At 47.7% G+C, this 22,772-nt stretch overlaps 1 protein-coding gene across 2 annotated transcripts in view; it reads right to left on the minus strand.

Moving 5' to 3' along the window:
* The window catches only part of KCTD16 (potassium channel tetramerization domain containing 16), a 41,774-nt gene extending 19,747 nt beyond the window's left edge, over positions 1-22,027 (minus strand). Inside the window, exons 1-2 of one of the 2 annotated variants that reach the window (XM_072347912.1) lie at positions 21,766-22,027; positions 19,569-20,702 (exon numbers count right to left, since the gene is read on the minus strand). In XM_072347912.1, the coding sequence (XP_072204013.1) occupies positions 19,569-20,400 (832 nt within the window). In that variant the 5' untranslated portion in view covers positions 20,401-20,702; positions 21,766-22,027. Of the gene's footprint in view, positions 1-19,568; positions 20,703-20,967; positions 21,435-21,765 lie in introns of those variants that run through there. The other variant, XM_072347911.1, reaches the window with a different exon arrangement.
* Between the last annotated feature and the right edge of the window lie 745 nt (positions 22,028-22,772).

A 22,772-nucleotide genomic window follows, 5' to 3' on the forward strand; every position in this document is an offset into this window, starting at 1 on the left:
AGTGGTAAATGGAAGGCAGCTCCCTGTCTGCTACCAAGGGACGCGGTCACCTCTGCTGCACCGAGCCCAGCAAGAGTGCACTGTGCCCAGTGCTGGAAGGCAGTGTGGGACAGCGAGGGGTCCACACGGCCACCAAGCATGTGGAGCTGCCCACCAGCACATTCACATTGTGCCCGGTGACATGCACATGCTCCTGGATGGGAAGCATGAGTGTGCGTGTGTCCCCACCCTTCAGGTGACACCCATGGGTAGGAGGCAGTGCATTATGGAGTGCCAACCGCAGCCATCCTGAGACCCACATGTTTACAAAAGGCATTTGGAGAATCCTCTTCACCACCTTTGTTAATGCTCTACACAGATCTCAGGGAATGACCTGCTTTGTCTTTGCCTTTCATTTGTCCCTGCAGAACTTCACCAACCAACACGTCTTTAATGCATGATCTGTGCCAGTGACTCATAGCACAGCTTCCAGCTCCAGAATTTTCCCTTCCAACAAAGATTGCCCGGCTCCACCCTTTGGGGACAGAGGGACTTGGAGCAGCTCCACTTCTCTTGCTGCACCATCACACACTTCACCGCTATGGCCAACATCATGACTATATGAGCAGCTCCATGTAAACAAAATTCTCACCCCCAGAACTGCAGAACTCACCCCTCTGGCTATGGGAGACACCCTGGGCTGAGGCACCCTCTGGTCCCAATGCCTGCAAACAGGGAGATGAATGGGAAACAACCTCAGCGGCCTGAGTGAGCCCTGGGAACACCCCGCCCACCTGCAGCAGCTCTGCCCCGGGTGACACCAGCCAAGCAACCTGCTGATTCCACCTGTCATTATTCATAGGAAGCAATAAAGAGAACATTAGGCTTTAAGGCAACTCACTTGGGACTCATTAAAAATTGTGTGTGGGGGGGGGTCCTTCCTATTTATCCAGAGTAAGTATGAGGAAAGTGAAGCTTTTGCATCTTTAGCACTCACAAGCCTGCATCTAAAGAAGGGAATGTTTTTCATGCAGCAAAGAAACTGACACAGAATGAAAAAAGACACTGGGAAACAAAGGAGGAGATCACACGCTGCACTGCATGGCCAAGGAGAGGGGAAGGAGAAGGGAAGGGAGAATTACAAAAGAGATTCACGATGCAGTTTGCTCCTTTTCAAAAAAGGAAAAAAGGGAATCTTAAGCCAGAACGTTTTTGGCTCAGTGCTGAGCAGTTGCTCACCCATGTGCCTGCACTCCTCTCTGCTCTTCCCACTCATGGGGGAAGCTGCAGCCTGGGGAGCAGCACTGCCACTGGTGATGGGGGAATGCATTGCTGCTGCCTGTGCTCTCCTGTACCAAGGTGGAAACAAAAAGTCGTGGAAATTCCGATTGTTAGGGTGAGGAAATGTTAACAATGTGCTGATAAACACAGTGTTAGTTTTCCAACATATTTCCTACAAACTGTTTCCTTAGGAATTTACCCCAGAGCCCAGAAGGCAGCTCCATGGAGCCCTCATTAAGTACTGACTGCTGCTGTGAGGCCATCACACTGTGGTTAGGGCAGTGTTCCCAGGGCAGTCTGACTGAGGATGATGTCTGTTATGGTCAATGCCTCTGCCCCAGAATGGAGGGGTGGGGAAAAATTCCCAACACCAACAAAAGGCATTTCCAGCCCAGGAACAGAACATGTGGATCTCAGCAGGGAGAGAGCAAGGTTAAGCAATGGACTTGGTGTAGAGCATGTGTTTGTGACACCCAGCAGGACAGGCACTGCCACATCTCTTTCTTCTGAATGAGAAAGCACCTACTTAGCAATGAAACCCATGGATAAATGGCTCAAAAATAATGTCATTTTCCAACATGATCTGCACTGTATGCTGCGGCTCACACACTTTATGTCAAGGCAAATCTGATTCCCCGATTTTCCAGGCACCATAAGCTCATAATGAAGAACACACGTCAGGGATTTCAGTGTTTGCAGTCAGCTGCAGAAGCTGGTCTTCCTCTCTAGCTAAGGGGGTAAAACCACAGCCATGCACTTCTTCACTGTGTCATTGGTGTCACATGAAAGCCCAGGGAGCAGCGCAGCAGCAGCAGCCTTTATCCAGCACCCAGCTGCAGGAGGAACTGGAGAGCTCCCTTTGGACACAGGTTTCCCCTTTCTCTGAGGCACCCACCCACGGGCACATACGATTCCTTTCTGTCACTCACAGTTTATGATCTGATTTCCAGTTTTCCCCAGCACAAAAGGATTTCCAGGAAAGGCAGAGATGAGCAGCACAAGAATACAGGAGCTGCCTGTGTATTAAGCTTCCCTTCTTTTTCAGCTATTGAAGGATCCCGGTGGCTGCACGGCCCTTGTGCATCACTCACAATTACTGGGGCATGACTTTTATTTCCATGCAACACAACACTGTTTGGAGGAGGGGGAAGCAACCAGGTACATTTTCTATGCTGGATTCAATTTTCCTGGTAAGACTCTCTGTCCAACATCACTATTCTGGCTTTTAATAACAGTTTGGAGATGTAAAAACACTTTTTCCCTTAAAATTAAAATTCACTGATGATCCATTCAGCAGCCACACATCTCAGTTCTGCTCATCGTCATCAAGAAGCATTTGTCTGATAGAGCTGACTTTAAAAGCCCTGATTAGCACATCAAATTACACAAAAAAATCAGAGAAAAGCAGAGCTTTCCCCCTAAGTACACGAACCCTTGTTTGTGAGATATTCAGCACGAGAGGAGGATCCCCTTCTGGGGGGAGAAAGAGCAGGGAGATGTTTCCAAGTGTGCTACACATCAGCCAGTAACATAACAGACATGGCAGCGTAAGGTGAGAGTTGAGCTGCAGTGACCTTCTGCCTTCAGCCTGTGCAGAACTGAACGACACTGGTGCCGATTCCACATCTTTATGCTCCAACCCACCTCTGCCCTGAGGCCCAAGCCTGGCGCCAGCACCCTGCTCTGCTCCACCACTCCCAGCACAGCCCTGGGAAGCAGCGATAAACTCAGGGTGGTGGAGGTGATGGAAAAGTGCCTTCTGTCCTCTCACATCTTCCTGCAGGAACTTAATGAGTGCAGCAGAGCAAGAGAAAAAAAGACCTCATTCAGTTTTAAAGACATTTAAAGCCTGTTGTTCCTAATGGATCATCACGCTTTAAAGTCAAAGCAGCTCAGATGCATGCAGCTGAGCTCATCCCAAAGCACCAGCAGCTTTCAGAGCTGGTTTCAGAGCACTCCCATTAAAACCTCATCAAATCATTACCATCCGTTTGGCTGAGGACAGAGTTTTAACCTTACATTGCATAATTTGGGGGAAAACTCAGAAATCTGGATGCAGCCCATTGCTTATTCAGGGTACTCATTTGTCCTGTTGCCTCTTACTCCTGGCTGTACCTCAGGGGTACCCCTGAGTCTGGACACAAGGGCAGTGTCAGGAGCTGTGCCCCTGCTCGCCACAAGGTTGTTGGATGACCTCAGGGCCCCAGCTGAGCACATAGAGACCCCTGTACCCACAGGGTCCCCATCTGACATTCCATCCAATCTCTGCCATGCATTGCTACAAACCCACACCACATATCCATACCAGATGGGCACTTGCAGGGACAGGGGGGATGCATGGTATCAGGGGTGCAGCCAGACCCTCCCCACTCCAAGAACACCAAACTGCTCCATCCAGAGCTCCTCTATATGCTGCTGGGGTGGCCCTGGCTTTGCAGAGATGCATAGTGGGGTCCCATTCTAATTTCAGCCCATGGATCACACACTTGTTTGGATTTTAATATAGAGTCTACGTTTCAGTGATTTGCATTTAAATGTGTTGTCAGAGAACCTCCAGAAATCTTTAATAAGAAGAGCGATTTGCATTTTAATGCGCACTTAAAGAATTTCAAGAAATCATTTCATGTGAATTATGTTATCTGAAAAATGCCTGTATTTGAGGGGCACGTGAGCTGATGGTTTGCAAAGTAGAAGTCAAACAAAACCATTTTTGGAGATAGCCCAGATATACTGGACTCTGCTTGAGAACTTGCTGATCACTATGCACTCAGGGGAGAGGTGGGCTGCAGCTGGGGGGGAGCTGCAGAATCCAAATCATTCCATTGCACCTCCCTGTCTACAGCCCTACACCACCCCATACAGGAACTGTTGAGTCCCACCTTGAACCACAGATTGACGACCTGAGGGAAGAACCCGGTCAGCTCTGGGAGCACAGGCAAAGGCAATTTACCTGTAAGATAGGAAGGGGTGGAGCCTGGCTGCACCTCCCTTACACCTCACTTAAGGGCCAACTGCTCACTGGGGAAGGGCCTCTTTCTGGAGATTGCTCTATGGTGTAGCTTTCCCTGCTAATCTGGAATCTTCTGATATGGGTAAGTAATCTCTTTCCTTTATAACACCTTTTTATTGTGCTGATCTTTCCATCATTACATCTCTGGTGAAATGCCTTTTCCCATCCTTTTGATCTGCCTAATTGCTACAGCCCCACTCCCCAGGCAGGGTATGGTCTCCAGGAAGCCCCAGCACCTCTATGGGATCTCCCAAAAGCCTTCCCAGAAGCAGCCCCAAAGGGCCTGTGACCCATGGCTGCCTAAGGGCTGGGGAGCAGCACTGGGATTCATGGCCATTTCATCACACTGATGATCTCAAGCAGTATGGCTTCAGAAGTCAGGGGAAGACCCTGCACTTCTGTCTATCAGCTTGATCTCATACATGCTTTTATGTCAGAAAGAGCCTCTGAGGTGCAAGCAAGTTTTCCTTTTACTGGCAGTAGCTCCTTTGGCTTGGATTTTCTTACACTTTGTATGTGGCTACAGATTACATCTGCAGAAAGTTAAGTTTATATTGCTACCATGGCAATAGTTGCTGAATTCAGTAGAAGAAACCAGACTCGTAACTGGCAACAGGTGGAAGAACTTGAAGCTCATCCCCTAATACAAACAAGCTCCTTTTAGTTGTGTTTTTAGGTTACAAGAACACAAAAAGCAGGTCACCCCTGAAAACACACATACACTCAAAGCAGTGAAGAAACTCTGAGTCCCACCACATCTCCAATTCAACCCAATCACACCAAGAGGTGATTCTGACCTCCATAAACCACAGCTGCAAACAGAAATTAGCCACCACAGCAGCTGTGTTCAACAAATAGCTGAAAGAAAACTCTTAATGAGCGATAGGTGGAGGACCTTATTGACCACTGCATGATTCAAAGCAGCCTTTGTGAGATACCTGCAGCTGAAACGATGCCCACAGAATGCAGGAACACTGCACTGCTGCCAAACAAATGCAAAGCTGAGGTGTTTATAAAAAATGAATGACTTCAGGAAAGCAGGACGCTATTTTTAGAAGGCGCAGCACTGCCTGACAGCACTGCCTTCAGTTTGCATCACTTCACACAGATTTGCGCAGCTGTGACCCTCCCCAGGGGCTGTGGGCACACGCACCCCAGCTGCTTGCTGTGGCTATTGCCCCATTCTGCTGCTGCTGCTTTTGCTTCCTTTGGGAATGGAATTGCTCAGGCCCAGCATCACTTCAATGTTCACACAGCCTGAGTTGTGCTAAAAAACTGAGCTCCCAATCTGCACACACACCCTTACAAACAAGCATGCCTTCCCAGCAGAGCCTGCAGCTCACAGCATTGCGTACCTGCAGATACTTTACAGTGCAGTCAGAAGTTCAAAAGCCTTAGATCAACTAGGTAGGGAAAGATGCAAGGAGGCAGCACAATTTGTGAAAAGCAACCAAATATTTTGGAGCTTAAATGATCTAACACATAATCTGTTGGTAAGTAAGAATACTTGTTTCTTTGCTTTCTGTGGGGTCAACCATTGCTTCCAGGGAACAAAGCTGTCAGTGACTCTAAATGCAGCAGGCTTCTGTTTTTCATCCAACTACTTATTCACCAGAGATCAGAGCATCAACAAAATGAGCAACTAAAGCAGTTTTTGATCAGATGAAGCTTTGTTTCTGTAGGATTTTGTCATATTCTTTATTGCAATGAACATAAACAGAGTAGAGTACTGCCTATGCACGGGCATTGCCAACTCATCGTTTGTATGAGCGCTTCACGACAGCTGATGTGTATCCTCATCCACCTGTCTGGAGACACAACTGTGGTGGGTTTGGAGGATTGAGGATGTTTTTAAGAACAAGTGGCTGCGTGGAGACATGTGGGTGCATCCCTGTCCCATGGAAGGGAGCGGTTCTGTGTGAGCTGTGTGCGGATGGATGTGCACAGAGCTGCTCAGTGCGGCTGTGAGCCATGTACAGCCAAACAGCTCCTGGCAAACTGTGTCTAGGTGGGTTTTTCAAAGTGGATCTGTCTTTCAGAAGTGGCTGTGTCACCACACACAGAGTTAGCACAGGATGTGATGGAGCTGTGATGACGGGCAAAACCATGGAGAAGCACTTTGATGAGCACACAAGTGTCTCCAAGTTTGCATTTTCAAATAGGAGTAAAGGAAAATGCTTTGGATTAGAAATACAGTGTCTGTAATGGTCTGTGCCCTGCAGGCTGCCTACTCGCGGCCCTGGGGGTAGTACAGCTGCATTCCCTGAACCCTGCAGGGGAAGGAAAGAGGTAGGAAGGAATGGAGGGGGAAGGGAGAAAGATTCAGGCACCACTCTGCCTGCACAACCTCACCTGCACTTCCCTGCCTGCCTGCACCTGTCCTGCCTGCACTGCCCCATCTGTACTACACTGCCTGCACCATCCTGGTTGAAGACATATGTGTTTGTGAATGTACAGCTGCAGGATTCATGGCCAAGAGACTGATCATTGTGCTCTAGCAGTGAGTACAGTTGACATGAATAACTGGAAATGCAAACCATCAGATACCAATAACCTTATGCAAAGCAATTTTAAAGGAAATGTGATTTTTCCCTAAGAAAACATTCTTTAAGGTTTAACATAATCTGTTCTCCTCAACTACTTCGTCTCTTGGGAATAAGCACATTATAACAACGATCTGTACAAGCTAGAAAAGACATTACAATGCCATTATCAATACAAACCAATTTAGAACGCTTCCTGTATTTAGGGAAGAGTTACAGCGTGATTGCAAACAAAACTTCTGATCATTTTTTTAAACAACACTCAATCTGTTCTATAGCTATGGTTCTGTAAAGCTGCGAACAGAAATTACAGTATGCAACTGAAGTTGTCACCACAGCTGAGTAAATGTATTCCAGCTAATATTTCACATATTTTGCTTCTCTCAAATCTGTTCAAACCCAGGACACACAGCACTGCAGTGCCTCAGTCACTGTCTCTCCCAGGCTGCTCCATACAAGTCTGCTCTGCAGGAGCAGCTCTGGGAGCAGCAGGGAGCCCAATCCTGTTCTGTGCTGGGATGGACAGGCAGGGGAGTGGTGGGCTCCTGAAGGCTGTGCACGAAGTGCAAGGCAGTATCAGCACAGATCCCTTCCCTCAGAAGCAGCAACACAGCTCTGATATTTCTGCACTTGGGGGAAGGCAGGCAGCTGGGGGATGCGTGGTGGTCTAACTCTGGTTCTCCCCGTTCTGGTAACAACAGCACAGGAAAAACGCACTGGTTGCAATGAGGAAGCATCGGTGCAGGTGCAGTGATGTCAGCTGCTTCACATACAGTCTTGTAATGGCTTTTCATGAAATATTCATTATTCATCCCACATCCCACCCCCATCAGGATGTGAGTACCACAGAGCTGCAGAATGGGAGCAGTTCTGTGTAGCCTTCCCTGACCCAGTGGGGCCAGGCAGCCACTTCTTCAGCTGCTATAACAACCCTGGCTACCACTGGGCTGCTCAGCATCATCCCAGCCAGGATTACTTTGAAAAACACTGATTATCAGTAATAGGTGGGAGGTTGCAATTTCTGCACTTCAGAAGATCCCAAGAGCCCTGGGTGCATCATGGCTGACCTATAGGGTGGAATGGGATGGGTCCTGGGGAGGCCCCCACCTCCTGGGCATCACTCCCTGCTCCACCCACAGTCTTTTGGGGTGGGAGCAGCATCTGAAGGCTGCGGGTCTGGCAGGAGCTGTGATATTTGCCTTTTGCATGCAACGCACTGAGTAATGACAGCAGGTATGAGGGAGGAATAAATGAACCTGATCATGCCTCCACCTGCAGCTGTTGGTTTTGCCCTCCTACCATATGTTTTCATCATCTTTCGTGGAAACCTTCTCTCAGATATTATTGTCAGGATGTAAATGTGAAATGCATCAAGGACAGGCAATTGATGAAGATTTATTTTTGCTTTTCCCATCACTTGACCACAGGCAGAGCTCAGACATGCACTCCCAGGTTAGCAGTGAGCTGGGTAATAATGCATTCTCAGCCCAGGGATGGGAGCACTGTCCCAATGATCCCCAGAAGGAAAGAAGATAAGGAGACGGAGACAAAAAGGATGTCAGGTGGGCTCTGGAGCCCACATCACCTGAAGACATCCGGGGAACAAGAAGACTCAGAGCAGCAGAGCCTCTGCTCTGCTCCATGTAATATGTAATTACCTTGTGGAGCCAGATGGAAGCACAACAGCATGTGTGGGCGCAGGGCAAGTTAGGGGCAGTGGGCAGCAGCACCAAACAGATCCCACTGAGCAGCCAGTGAACCACAGGCCCTGGCAGGACAAAGGCTGGCACATGCATGAGTCCTTCCCCGAGCATCAGAGGCTGCCTGCCCCAGGCAGCAGTGGGGTGTGGAGCTGCCCCTTCCTCCAGCTCTGCTCCATGTGTGTCTGAGTGGTGGGCAGCTGGGGGGAGGTAGCTGTGGGCAGAGCAGAGTGCTTTCAGTTTATGAGGAAAAGAGATTTTGAGAACATGGGCGCATGTGCAAGCACACACACAGAAAAAGAAGAAGCAACGAGGAGAGCAATAATAACAGTCAAAAAGTAATTTGTTCTTAACCTGTTCAAAATAAAAATAGCTGGTGTTCAAGTTCACTACATGGACCATCTGCATCTCATAAGCATAAGTTAAAATCTTGACACCATCTGTTCAACTGGAATTTTAATACTGTACCAATATGCCAAATCACAGTTATGTGAGTGAGGAAGGCAGTCTCCTCACTCACCCACAGCTCCCTGACATGCCTAAGTGAGGCAGGGAGCTAAAAGCAGCCCCTGGGGGCAGAATGCAGGAGCCCAGCACAGGGGAATGGGCAGAGCTGGTGGGAGGGCCCTCAGCAGGTGCAGGTGGGACATCTAGGTCTGATGGGCATGGAGAACATTCTCTGCATTCTCACAGCATGTCCAAGAGTCACAGAATCCCAGAACCATAGAGGTTGGAAGGGACCTCTTCTCTCCATGAAGGGAACAGCCCTGGGGCTCTCATCCTGTCCACACCAGAAGGTGCTCCAGAGCCCCTGTCTTTGCACCTGCCTCTTGTCTCTCTCCAGCAATCCCTATCTGCCTGCAGCTGGGTAGCCCCACATTGTGCTATATGGTCCAGATGTGCCCTCCCCAGGGCAGAGCACAGGGAAGAAGACCCTCCTTCACCCAGTTGCCATGCTCTTCATGCTGCACCCCATGTTCTCAGCACCAGAGGTTCACTGCCATCCTCCGAAGCTTGCTACTTCAACAAAGCCCTCCCCAAAGAGAGGTCCATTGCCACTGTGCACGGCTCTAGCCAGCCAGTGCTGCACCAGGGCTGCTCACCGCAGTGTGTGGTGGGGCTGCTGGAGGGCTGCAGCACCTCAAGCACTGTGCTGGGACAAGGAGCAGGTGCTGAGATCCCAGTGCAGGGCCAACAGTCAGCACTGGGAATTCAGACTGAGTTTGAATTTGACGGCAAAAATAAATTTTGTGAAGAGTCTAAAAAAACCCTACCTTGATAAATGAGCCCAGCGAGATTTACGCCATCTTTTAACTAATTAGTACTGGAGAGGCTGTTGAAAGCTTTCACATAAATTTTATTGGTCCTAGTGGGAAAAAATCCATTGTAAAATGGAAATGAATGTAGTATCTGTCGAGCCTTCTTCCGTTTTGGGTTTGGTTGTTTTTTTTTTTGCTTGGCAATCCTGTATAGTTACAAAGCATATATCATGTTCTTTATGTCTTACGATCAATTTCTTCAAGAAAGAAAAATAGAAAAGCATTCCTTTGGCATTGCAGGATGTAGAATGAATGAAACTGGCACAGGAGAGGGGAGGATGGCAGAACACTGCCGGGCGAGTAAATCTCCAAGACATAGCACATGTTTATTTCCTGATCAATGGAACTACGTGAGCATGTGCGTGAAATTTAATTAAGTTCTGTGCCTCAAAGAAATCTATGTGCAATAGCTCCCTGCAATTATTTATTTACTGTCTGCCATGTAGCTTTTAGCTTTCATCCAGAAAATGACTGGTTTCCCACGTGCCCATTAGCGGGCGGTGGTGAGGAGGCAGCATCCCATGCACCTGGGGGAAGGCTCCCACCCGCACACACGCCACAATCTGTCGCTGGGTTCGGGCACGCTTCAAGCAGGTGCAGTTTGTACTGAAGCCACCAGAAAAAGTGCTCTACGTTCAGACACCTCCAGCACTCTGCCCCATGCATCACCAAGTGCTCCCAGCCCAGTGCTGCTCAGAGCAGCACATGGTGGAGCAGCCGCTCCACAGAGCTGATGACTTTTTACTTCCTTCTGTTATTATCTTTCTGTTTTTGAACTGCCGTGTTTTCATGCAGCCATTTTTCCCAAAGGAGAAAATGTTTAGATCCAGGATTTGGTTCCAGTCCCCACAGGGGTTTTGAACTGTCAGCTCGGATTGGCTTTCCACAACCTCATCTCTTTGTAGGACGCAGATCTGTAGCACAGCATCAGTTCAGCTCATCTCATCTGTAACACACAGCCCAAACCAAGAAATAGCTCAGCAGCACAGGGTGCTGTTTGGAAGAGAAATGAATTAAAGGACAGCATCCAGCTCTGCCAACAGTCGCAGGTGCTATGGGAGCCATGGCTCCTCTTTGCATCCAGGCTCAGTTTGATCCTGGGTCTGTTCCTGCCGATAGCAAACATGAGCACACCTCAGTGTGCTGCAGGGAATCTATTTGGGTACAGCAGCAAGAGCAGTGGTGTGCAAGGGTTGGTGGAGGGAGGTGAGAGCAGGGCCTGATGCTCCCCAGGAACAGCCTGCTGCAGGTCTGTGAATATCCACAGGGAGAGAACTGCCAAACTTCATACAAAAGCACCCATTATTCATGCAGGTGTTACATTTTAGCTGATAACCCGTTTTACACATTTTGATGTGAGTATGCAGAGAGTGTTTGTAAAAGCTGCCTCTTCCTTCCAGGCTTGAGCTCAGCCTCTGTTCCTATACAGAACAAAATACTGAACTTCCCCACACTACTGGTGCAAACCCTGAGCCGAGAAAAGTTCAGTAAAATTCTCTTTGTAGGAGCACAAACTAAGACATTTTCAGGTTCTCTGATGGCATGTTTTCACTCAGTAAAGTTTTGCTCAGAGTTTTTGGCCTTGAGAATATTTAAACTGCAATATTCAGTCAAAATCAGCATGTTCCTCTGGGTTCTATTTCAGCCTGATTTAATTCTGTTGCAAAAATGTATTCTGATTCATTTTGATAGAAATTCAATCTGAAGTTCTTAAAATAAGACTCCTCCAAAAGAGAGAAGTTTTATAAGCCAGGCTCTGAGCCCTGGCCAAAGGCATGGGCAGAACAGGGCACTGCTGCCCCCCATCCATGGCAGACTGGGCTCTGCTGGGTGCTGTGCCTGTCCTGATGCTCTCCTCCCGAGTGATCCCATTCTACAAACACAACTCAAAACTCGTGATCATATTTGAAAGTAAACATCTGGGGATTTGTCCTAGCACTCCCCAGGGCAGCAGGATGCCAGACTGAGCCACCCCTAAGCCAGGCTCTGAGTGAGCACAGCAGCAGTTGGTGCTCACCACGTTTTCAGAGGGGATTGCAAAGCAAGATAGACATAAATGTCTCCACTTTGTTTTGGGTAAGGGAATATTTTAGCTGCCTTAGCAGCTAATCAATGAGCTCCTACAAATTGCTGATAGCTTTGTTAGAAGACTCAGAAGTGCTAACAATTTTTTAGCAGCAGTAATTTACAAACTAGCTTCCAAAGCCCATGCAGTTCTTACAGCTGCACAGTGCTCACACCAGCACTCACTTAAGGACAGAAGGGTATTTTACATGATGGGCAGTCAATACAAAGTGGCCAACAGGAACACGTTCCAATCAAACAATTTATATTTATGGGTATTCCAACGATGTTCATAATCAGCTATTGAAATGTAAAAAGTATCATCACAGCCCTGGGTGTCTCACTTAAAAAGACAAATAATTGGAAAATTAATACAAGAAACTAATCTAGAAAACAGCTGACATGGTACTCTGCTGTAGTTTCCCCCTACTTTACCCATCCAGATCCTACTAGCAGAGATAAAAGCAAGAACCACTGACTCCAAAAGAGAAGTTAAAAATTCTTACAAAGGCCTCAGTGAGGGCTGTTAGCTCTGAAATAAATCCAGTCTCCCACACTGGACCAGTAAGATGAGATGGTATCTTCCATACCAAGCTTGGATACAACATTTGAGTCATCAGATTTGAATCTGTATGGACTTGCAAAGCATTGCAGGTGTTCAACACTCCTCACGTTACCCAAATAATGAGCTCAATTACACCAGCAGGTTTAAAGCTCCACATCCATTCCTCCTTAAGACCCACCATAACCTAGTGTACCTGAAACATGTAAACTGAAGCAATTGGTTTAACATTAGCTTACATGATAATGGCACAAATGGTTTCGTTTATCCCAGTATTAGCTTGAGCATGCCTTCTGAAAAGAGTTGGGCAAAATCGCTCAACCAACTCATTCATCGTTAGATTTCAGAAATAACAGAAGCAACTCCTTTAGGTCTATTTTCTTCCTTTAAAAAAAAAATAAAATCATTCTAGGTAAGATTCATAAGAGATTACTCTTCCTCTTTTCAAAGATGTAATTTAGATTTTGCTTCTTGTCTCTGTATTTATATGAATGTAAGCCTTGAACTTGAAAAGCCGAAAAAAAAAAAGGAGAAGAAACTGAGAAAATGTTGTGCTTACAAATTTAAACAAATCCAGGATGACTTGAAAAGAAAACCAAAAAACCAACCTGCTGCAAGGAAGTGTTTGTCTGTATATACAATATGTTGCTGATATTCGCTGAATGGCAATATCCGTGTTATGTTGTCATATTTACACCCTGCTCTTTCTGATTTCGTTATTCCCAAGTAACAGCAAGTTTTAAGATTTGAACCCATCAGGCACTGTAAGGCTGCAGAGTGGCTGCTCGGAGAACCCTTCACTCTCAGCTGTGACATTTTCCCCTCCAGCTCCACAGCCCCATACACCCATGTGCCAAGCTGTCACCCCAGCCATTGCAGGCAGTGCTCCCTGCCCCTATGGCCCCGGGACAGCAGCACCAGGCTGGTACCTACAGACACATACCTCCATTTATTACAGTAAAACCCTCCTCTGATCAGCCACCTACAGGAATGGTTCAGTAGGATCTTGTGCACATCGCTCTTAGAAAGCATCCAGCTTGATCTGCCCACCTGCGGAGTACAGTGCAGGGCTAGCTGTCCTACATGGCCACTCCACTTGGTTACCCCTCTGTGTGTTGCAGCCCTTCTCTGCCTGCGGAGCAGCACAGGACAGACCTTGCAGGGCTCTGCCTCCAGCTGCCCTTGCCCACTGCAGCAAGGACAGGCTGCTGGGACCATCCAACTCGGTGCAAATACCCTTGTTTTCTCCCCTACTTGTACAGCACTGAGCCTGCACAGCCCTCAAGGTGGTTTGAAAAGGCAGGAAAACCACAAACATCGAGCAACTTAACTAGGCCAAAGCCCCAACCATAGCACTGGTTTCCTCATATGACCTCAGCAATCCACTGTGTGCAGAGGCCTGTGGAAGTGTGGGACAGATGGGGCAAGAAATCTGTCTGGCTGCCAAGCAGGGGTTGCATCAGAGCAAGATGTACACCACTGAGATGTTCCTTAGAGAGGCAAGATAATAGATCTATATATCCACTCCAAACATCTATAACAAACATCCAGACTACCAAAGGGATGGGAAAAAACCAGCCATGAGCACCAGGGAGGGACACAGGGCAGTACCCAGAGCCATCCGTGTTGGTTCCTGAACTTCACTGCCATACATCGCTAGAATGAACTCAGAGCTCTATATCCAACCAATCTTTTTGACTGAGTTGTGTTTCACTTATCCACTGAGCTGAGGATTCTTAGACTAACAATCAGAATTGATGTTATTGGTTTCCAATAAATAATAGCGTTTTTCATCTATGGAATAACTCTAATCAGACTGACAACCTCTGCAGGCCACAACAAAGTAGGAAAGAATCAACCAACACTCGAATCTGACCAAAAAGCTGACAGCAAGGTTCTTGTCCACCCACAAACACACTAACAAACCCAGCACAATGCTCTGCACCCCCAACATGTGAAGATGAGCATCCATGTGAAAATTCAGAAAGGTTTGCTCAGCAAGGTGGACCAGATTCACTGATGATGACAATAATTACCTGGAAACCAACAACTCCTGTCAACAGGAAAGGAAGAGTGTAGAATTAATTGGATTAGATTTTATTCTGTTGTCTTCTGGGTCATTTTTTCCTTTACCAATTTAAGAACAGACAGAACAAATTACAAGAACATAAAATCGTAAAGATGTAGGAAAATAGGCAATACTCATCTTCTACATCTAACCATTTGACAGCAGAGCTGTGGGTGTCCCTGTACAAGAGGATTCAGTCTTGTTAGTCAAGTTTCTACCACGCAGTTAATTTATGAGTCAGCCACATGTACATCAGCGTGAGATCTCTCAGCTCTGTTCACATGTACAACAGGGCTGGCTGCGGGCGTTCTGGCATTCACCTTTCCTCCTGCCCAGCCCCACCCAATAGGACTCGTCTGTTTCTCCCAGCAAAATCCAAAACCTACTTCAGAAATATCTCAGCCTCCTACCAGGCAGATGACAGTCACACATAACCAGCATCTTCTTGAAAGAGAAAGACAAGAAGGGCAAAATGCACCCTGTGCTGGAAGCAGTGCACAACCTTCAGGAGAAAATGCCTTGTCAAGTCATTTTTCCCTCTCAGAGTTTCACTGCCAGGAATACCTCACAGTTCCTTTGCATCATTTGCAGGTGCTCAAGCTGCTCTGAAAGATGTGAAGTGGCCAGCACAAGGCAAGGCGTAAGAAACCAGGCCAGTTGTTCGGTTGTTTTCACACTTGCTCTGACTTGGAAAATGGCCTCAGGAAGGGTAGGGGCAGCCATCTGTCTAAATCTCTGCATTCTTTTCTGTAGTGAACTTGAAGGAGGTTTTCTCAACCCGTCTCCACCTGCTTGTTGCAGAGAAACATTTGTGATAAACTGACGGTTTGACGTTCCTAACAAATCCTCCCTCCCCACACCCTGGTATAGCTGTCAGTACCTCCATCTTTTCCCTAGTTCTTTCCCTCCAGACTGAGTGTGAATTTTTTTCCTCCATCTGTACTTCTATATTTGCTTCCTTTTGCCTAACAGCTCTCCTCTCCACCTCTTTCATTGCTCCAGCTGAGCAGAGGACAACTGGCTCCTTGTGGTGCACCCCGCAGCCACTGGGAGCAGGGGCAAGAGCTGATGTGATATGCTGGCATCAAAGTCTCTCCTCTGTACCATGAACTTCTCTGAGAGCCTGCCATCGTGAGGAACAACACAGAGAGAAGGAAGGGATGTGACATCAGGATTCTGGGGGCAACAGCAATACACAGTGGGGCTGTGCTGCAGTTTCTCCCCCTCCCATTCCACTACCATGACGCACTGCAGACACATGCATGCACCCAGACGTGATGCTGACCTGCCGCCTGAAGCCAAAGCCTCCTCCACTCCCAACCTGTTGTTTTGCACTCTGGTACTCACAGCGTGCGTGTGCAGGACTGTCACCAGCAGTCCTGGCAATGATTTGTGCTGGGATCCAAGCAAAAAGGGCTGCTGTGTAGGTTATGGGAGGCGGTGAGAAAGAGCCTGCCTCTGCCACTGTCGAGGATAGGGCCAGGCTGAGCCAGCCCATCTGCTTTAACACCACCACCCCCCAACATTCACCAGTTGTGCCAGTGAGCACTTTTGATTCACTCCATTTTAAAATGTAAATCCAAGCACAGGCGATAATTCTCATCAAAAAGGAATGTTTGGAGATGGGACTTTACTTCAACATCACTGAAAAAGCAGAGAAAAACATAACAATATCCAGTTGAGAAATCCAACCTTTAGTGCTAATTTTTAAAAAATTCCTTGACGTAAGAGAATCTGGAGGGAAAATTCAGGTGCATAACTCCACCTGTGAGCAGATGCACAGTCTGTGGCTCCTGCCTACCCACTGCAAAGCTACCACGTTTCAGAGAACTGCTTAATTATGGGCCTAATGGACCTGCACCGCCTGTCTCCAAATCCTCCTTTGCTTTGGCCTATTTGAAACTGGAGTGATGCCCAGCTGCACTCCCAGGATTGCACTGTCATCCTGTGTGCAGGCTTTGCAGCCCATCTCACCATCCACTCAGCAAAACAGCTGCAGGTCTGCTGTTCTGGGTATTTTCCGTGTGCCCTGCATTTTGGGAAAATCGCCTCCATAGAGAACACGAATCTCCCATTAGCTTTAGGAGCGTCTGAACTTGAACAAGGGGAGAAAATGTCATACAATATTAATTGTCCACTTTTGTTAATAGCATACACTGTCCCCATGTGAATATCTGCATGATTTACATCCCTGTTGGCCCATCTGCTTTACTTTCAAAAGGATTTGTATATGAAGAATGGTCTTTATCTTCATGCCAACAGCAGAAATTTACTTCCTGAGGAGCATTTGGAGCACACAATGTATTTGGTGCATCAAAACATTGTTGCCCCCTTCTATTCCTTCTCCTCTGGAAACAGTCATCCTTCCCCAGCTCTGGACTCCCTCAAACGCACATTTCACATGAGCTATTAAGCTGCTCTGCACACATCTATCCAGTTGTATTAGACACCTCCCATGCTTAGGACCATTAACCTGATCACAACAGCTTGATGGATTAATCCTTATACAGACACAGTTGGCAGTTTCTAATTAAATAATTATGACTAAACAGCTGCAGAGTTGTTGTAATGTTCCACTAGAAAACCAGATGTCAATTTTATTGGTCCTCAAAGTTTAAAAAGATATGACTGGAAGATTTGGAAAGGGACTTCTGCCGCTGCAGGTGAATGCTGGAGGCACTGTGCTGCCCTTCTGTTGCAGCCCAGCCTCACACACACCGCTGGTGAGCCCTGCAGCCCAGCAGCATCTCTGTCAAAGAGAGCAGCAACCACTGCAAAGGGTAATAAAGACATCTGGGTCAAGATACAAAAGAATCACAGTCCTTGCTAAGGGAAGGATCCTTCAAAAAACCCATCTTTGAAACAGCATCAGTGTCAAAAATTTACAAAATTGGTATGAGCCAAATGCAAAAGTTATTCAACTGGATAAACCTTTCCAGGAACTCACATGGTTGAGTCCTGACCTGAACCACTGATTAAGCACCTGGGGAAAGGATGGAGTCAGCCCTGGGAGCACAGGTGAACGCAATTCAGTTGTGGGGCAGGAAGGGGTGGAGCCTGGTTGCACCTCTCTTAGACCCCCATTTAAGGGCTGACTGCCACTGGGGAAGGGTCTTTGGTTGGAGGTCCCTCCTTGGTGGAGTCATTTCTGTAAGCCTAGATCTTCAGGGATGGGTGAGTGCCTTTACTTTCCTTTGAAATACCATCCTATCTGTGCTGGTCCCTTTGCTGTTATATTCCTGTATCGCCCTTCCACTGTGCTAATACTGTGCTAATCTTTTCCATTATAACAGAATGTTAATTAGATTTGGAGTTCTCTGTGTTGGTGACAGAAGATTTTTGTGATGCTTGTTGAAATTTTACTGTCCAAAATTTGTGATGTTCTTATCTTGGTACCCTATCTGTAATGATGTGGAAGCAATGAGCAATGCTTGAAGATAAAAATGTGACTAATATAGACATTATTAGTCCATGTTCGGTAATTGGTGTCAAGTCTACTTTCACACTCTCTTCAATTAGTAAAACATTGGGCCCATGAGAAACTTTTCTGATTTTACACTTCATAGAATCATAGAATTACTCAGGTTGAAAAAGACTTCAAAGATCATCAAGTCCAAATGCAGCCCAACCATAGTACCCTAACTCTAACAACCATCTGCTAAATCATATCTCTGAGCACCACATCCTTCTAATTCATTTATTGAACTACATGAATTGTTCTTTTCTGTCTTGCACAAGACTCTGATCTTCAAACATGAGAAGCCTAAGAATAGGAATCATCCATCCTTGTTAGCTTATAAGCAGATCTAAGACCTCTGAAACTTGTGATGAGAAATCCAGCTAGAAAACCAATTTTAAGTAAATCTATGCATGTCAAAAATACATATGGCTTTTCAGGATGCTAACTTAAGCATCATTACATAAGCAGATTAGGGCTGCCTGTTGAGCTGAGACACGAGTAGATGGCGCTGAATCCAATATTACACACAAGCCATTCAATTCCTGATACATCATCTTCCATCTAAAACTTTTGTCAGCTCTCCATATTACCAAGTCTACCAACTGTAAGTGTTGCACACAGCACAGTAGGTCTGCAAGCAAGTAATTTTTAACCCTCTTTAAATCCCTTTGTCCAAAGCTGCAGCTAGCTGAAGTCTGCTTGTACAAATGACCAGTGAATGTTCCATTCTTCACCCTCTTGGGATGAAAATGGAGAAGAACATCTTCATGAACCTCTCACACATTTATGCATCGCAGTTGAGGAATGATTTTCTGATATAGGAGTACAGAATCAAAATCGTCTTCATGTTTCCATTGGTAACAGTGCCTCTACCTGAATATCAACTTAGAAAGTTAATGAGCCTGCTAGAGCGATCAGCTAAAATTACCACAACAGTATGTGATCCAATGTGATTGCAGTAAGCAGGGCAGATACTTCTCATTATAAGGACTGTTTTTTTCATAGGCATGTTGCATAACAGGGCAGTGCAACTTGCCTCTCTCTGCTCCAAGCCCTCATTTCAGAGCACATCAGTTGGATGAGAAGGCTCCCTGTTGAAAAGCAGCCAGGGGGACAGGATTTTGTTTTCCCTTCCCTGCATGTAAGTGTGTCAGGCTTGTTGACAGATGGTTTGGCTGACTATGCTTGACTATTATCAAGCAGCTATTACCTTTGTAAATTGAATTCAATGTGAAGGTTTTCTGTAATTAAATCTGCAGTGTGTTTGCATGGCTTACATTGCATCCTGCTTGCACTCAGGCCATCAGATTTACACAGCCAGAGATACAGCATCTTCAGGCACAGGGATGGGGTGCTTTTGGCAGTCTGTGCTGCCACCTAGCCAAGACCAAGCCACTGAGTTCAGTCTGGCCTTGCAGTTTGGAAGCTTAAACTGAAGCATATCACCTCATCAAAATAAAGCTCCAATCTGCAGCAGATACAAAGAAATCTGCACTTCTCATGCTTTGCTAACTGTGCACAGTCAGAAGAGACAGGCTTCAAACAGGCAGCTGTGTTTCCCTCAGAAATGTCTTGTACTTACGGTAGAAGACATATTCAGTGTAGCTGGACCAGACCTTGTCATCAGTGTACTGATTGACAAAGGATGCCGTCACAGAGGAGTTGCAGGCCACCATGTGGAATCCACACTCAGATAACATGTCAAAAGCCCTCTCCAGATGCTTGAACTTGAGATAAAACCTGGAGGTGTACCTTTCTGGAGCTCTGTCTGGATCTCTGCTTTCATTCAAACTTTCTCCAAAGACCTCTTTGACCAAAGCGATCCTTCCACAAACCAAAATCCTTGGGACCCTCCTGAATTTGGCATCTGCTTGGCTCTCCCTGCCAATAGTGCATGAACCCCGGTACCCAATGGTAATGAATCCCCACTTTCGATCTGATGGTAAGAGAGATGGAGGGGGGCATATTCTCGTGTCACTGCCCTGGGAGACCTCTTCGTAGTCACTGTGGCAATAATCATCGGGGCTTTGCTTGCTGTCGTCAGGAGTCAGGAGTTTCACCAAGTCTGGGAGCTGGAAATACTCAGCCTCCCTCTTGAGCCTTCCCTTTTCAGGGAAGTGGTCAGGCAAAACAACTTGCTTGTCCCTGAGATAGTCCAGAATATAGCGAAAAAGGAAACCATCTCTGTCAATGAAGAATCTTCCCTTGGAGTCCTTGGCCAGATCGTTGGCTGTGTCTCTTTTTGGGGTGAACATTTTCCACAGCAAGGAGTGAGGGGTGCCAACCAAGGTGGAGTGGCGAGTGAAGTAAACCTGGCCACCCACGTTTAGCTCCACAACCTCTGGGAAGGATTGCAGCCCAGACCCCTGCTCTCGGGCAGGGAGGTAAGTCCTGCAGTTGCCACTTAGAGCCATTGTGCTTTAAAAAAGAAAACAGCAGCACGAAGGATGGTCAGTCACATCAAAGTCTAGAATAAGGCTCCAGTATTAAGGTGAAATGGGAGGAAGGGGAAGCAAGGAAAGAAAAAAAATCCAAAAGGTATGTCTAGAAAAATATCTGAATTGTCCATATGTAGCAACGTGATAGAAGTGTCTTATATCCTAAGCCACTGGGGCTGGAGAGAAATCCCTTCATGAAACACAATCACATCATTAGATCTTCCAACAAAGCCATCAAAATCAAGGTCAAGCCCAGCCTATGGTAATTCACTGGTCTTCTAAAAGGGAAAACAAAATAAGATTCAAATTAACCTCTTAAGCATGCCAGCAATTGCAATAGAGAAAAACAACTCATTCTAGAAAGCTGTTAGCCTTCCTTCTAAATATATCGAATTTTTCCAAGTTCTCCCCTTCTTTTTCAGAAACACTAATCAATGCAAGGGCTTACTGTGACCCTGCAGTTTATAGAATACGTGTAATTTATCTTCAAACAAACATCTAATTTAAACATGCAGATGAGGCAATGAGAACATCAGCTCTTACCTTGGTTACAAATAATGCATAGCTCTTGTAAAGGAAAGCAAAATTTCAAGACACTCAGAACACACATACAGGCACATAGAGTCCAGATAGTATCAGATCCAATCCCAGCAAGGGACAGCAAAGGCAAGAAAAGTGCTCTTAACAACATTCGTGTAGATCTCGAGAGTTAAACCGAGTCATGGAAAAAGTTAACCACGGCAGGTGACGGGAAAACAAGACACACAGCACAAAGGGGAGAGGGGGGAGGGGAAAAGCACAAAAATCCCAAATAAATCCGATCGGGATCCTTGAGAGTGGGGCCAAGGGAGAGCGGGGGAACGCGCTGCGGGGGACGCTGCCTCAGATGACTTGCAGAAACCCCGCAGCCCGCGCTAAGGGCTGAAAGGCTCCAGCGACTCCAGCGGCGGCAGCCACCCGGGCAGAGCGGAACGCGGCGCTCCCATGTCCCCGCCGGGGCCGCCCGCTGTGCCGCGCCGCTCCCGCGCTCCGCCGCGCTGCTCTGCTCGGATCAGCTCCGCTCAGCGGCGCGAGGACGGGAGCGCAGAGGGCGATGCCGATTGCATCATCCTAAAGGAGTCGGGCCGGGACCGGGCCGAAACCGGAGACGGCGCCAGAAGCCGGGGCAGCGCCAGCACCGCGGACAGCGCCGGGCCGCGCTCCGCCGCGCGGGTTGGCCGCCCCCGGGGCGCCGCTGCCGCAGCCCTCTGCGCCCGAGTTCGGGTAAAGTTCCTCCCGCTCCGCTCCTCTCGGCAGCTCCAGGCGGCAGCTCCCGGCCCCTGCCCGCCCGCCGACACGTGCCTGTCCGCGGCTCCGCGCAGGCGAGGCGGTGATTTCACCCAGCGACGCAGGCGGGCAGGGTGGGAGCAGCCGGTGGGTGGGCGCTCCCGGCACGCTCGCCCGTGGCTCTCCGGCAGGAGTGCGGTTTTATCGTGCCGCTCGCGCTCCTCATCTCCCCAGCAGTGACCCAGAAAGGGCAGAAGCCAGTAACGAGGCGCTGTGCAATTACCGCGGGGACGGAAGGGAGGAGGTGGGGCGCCTTGGCAGGAGCGCTGCCGCACTCACTTCGTTTGCCGGACCGTGATGGGGATGGGGGCAGGACGGGGGCAGGGGCTCCCGCCGCGCCCCGTTCTCCTCTCGGCCGTGGCCGTGCTGGCACCGCCACCTCGCGTCCAGTCCTGGCCCTGCTCCCGGCTCTTCCCAAGTGCTGTTACCAGGGCAAACGCTGCGGGAAAGGCGAGCTGAAAAATGCCAGAAAAAAATGGGCTTTCGGAGCACCGGGCTGCCGCTGCTGGGCGTGGGCTGCGGCCACCAGTTGGGCACCGTGAGCATTGCTCAGCGTGAACTACTTGTCTCGGGTTAAACAAATACGGTATGCAGCATAAAATGAAATGAAGTGACCGGGCTGCTCAACTAGTGCACAAAATGGGCACCACAGCGTGCAGTCGATTTCACAGATAATTACACATCATCGTCTGAAAAGTGTCAGAAAAGTATCAGAAAAGTTCAGCGTTGTGTATTTTGGCAGACACCAGTTCTCATTAAAACTGGGATACTTGGAATGATGAATGTATTGATAAAGAGCCCTTCATTCACACATCAAAGAAAACCCAAAGGGGAAGTTTTAGAGTCAAATCTTTGTGCAAGGAAGTTACTGAGCTGTTGGTTTCTGCTGGCTGCACTGAAGTTGCAGATACTTCAGGAGGAACGAAGGAAGGGAGGGACGGAGGAGGACATTAACTTAAAGAGTACAGTTCTATAGCCCGAGGGAGGAAAGCACTGATCTGTGTGCTTACAAGCTTCTCAAT

Source organism: Excalfactoria chinensis, chromosome 13, assembly GCF_039878825.1.
Source record: "Excalfactoria chinensis isolate bCotChi1 chromosome 13, bCotChi1.hap2, whole genome shotgun sequence".
Lineage (NCBI taxonomy): Eukaryota > Metazoa > Chordata > Aves > Galliformes > Phasianidae > Excalfactoria > Excalfactoria chinensis.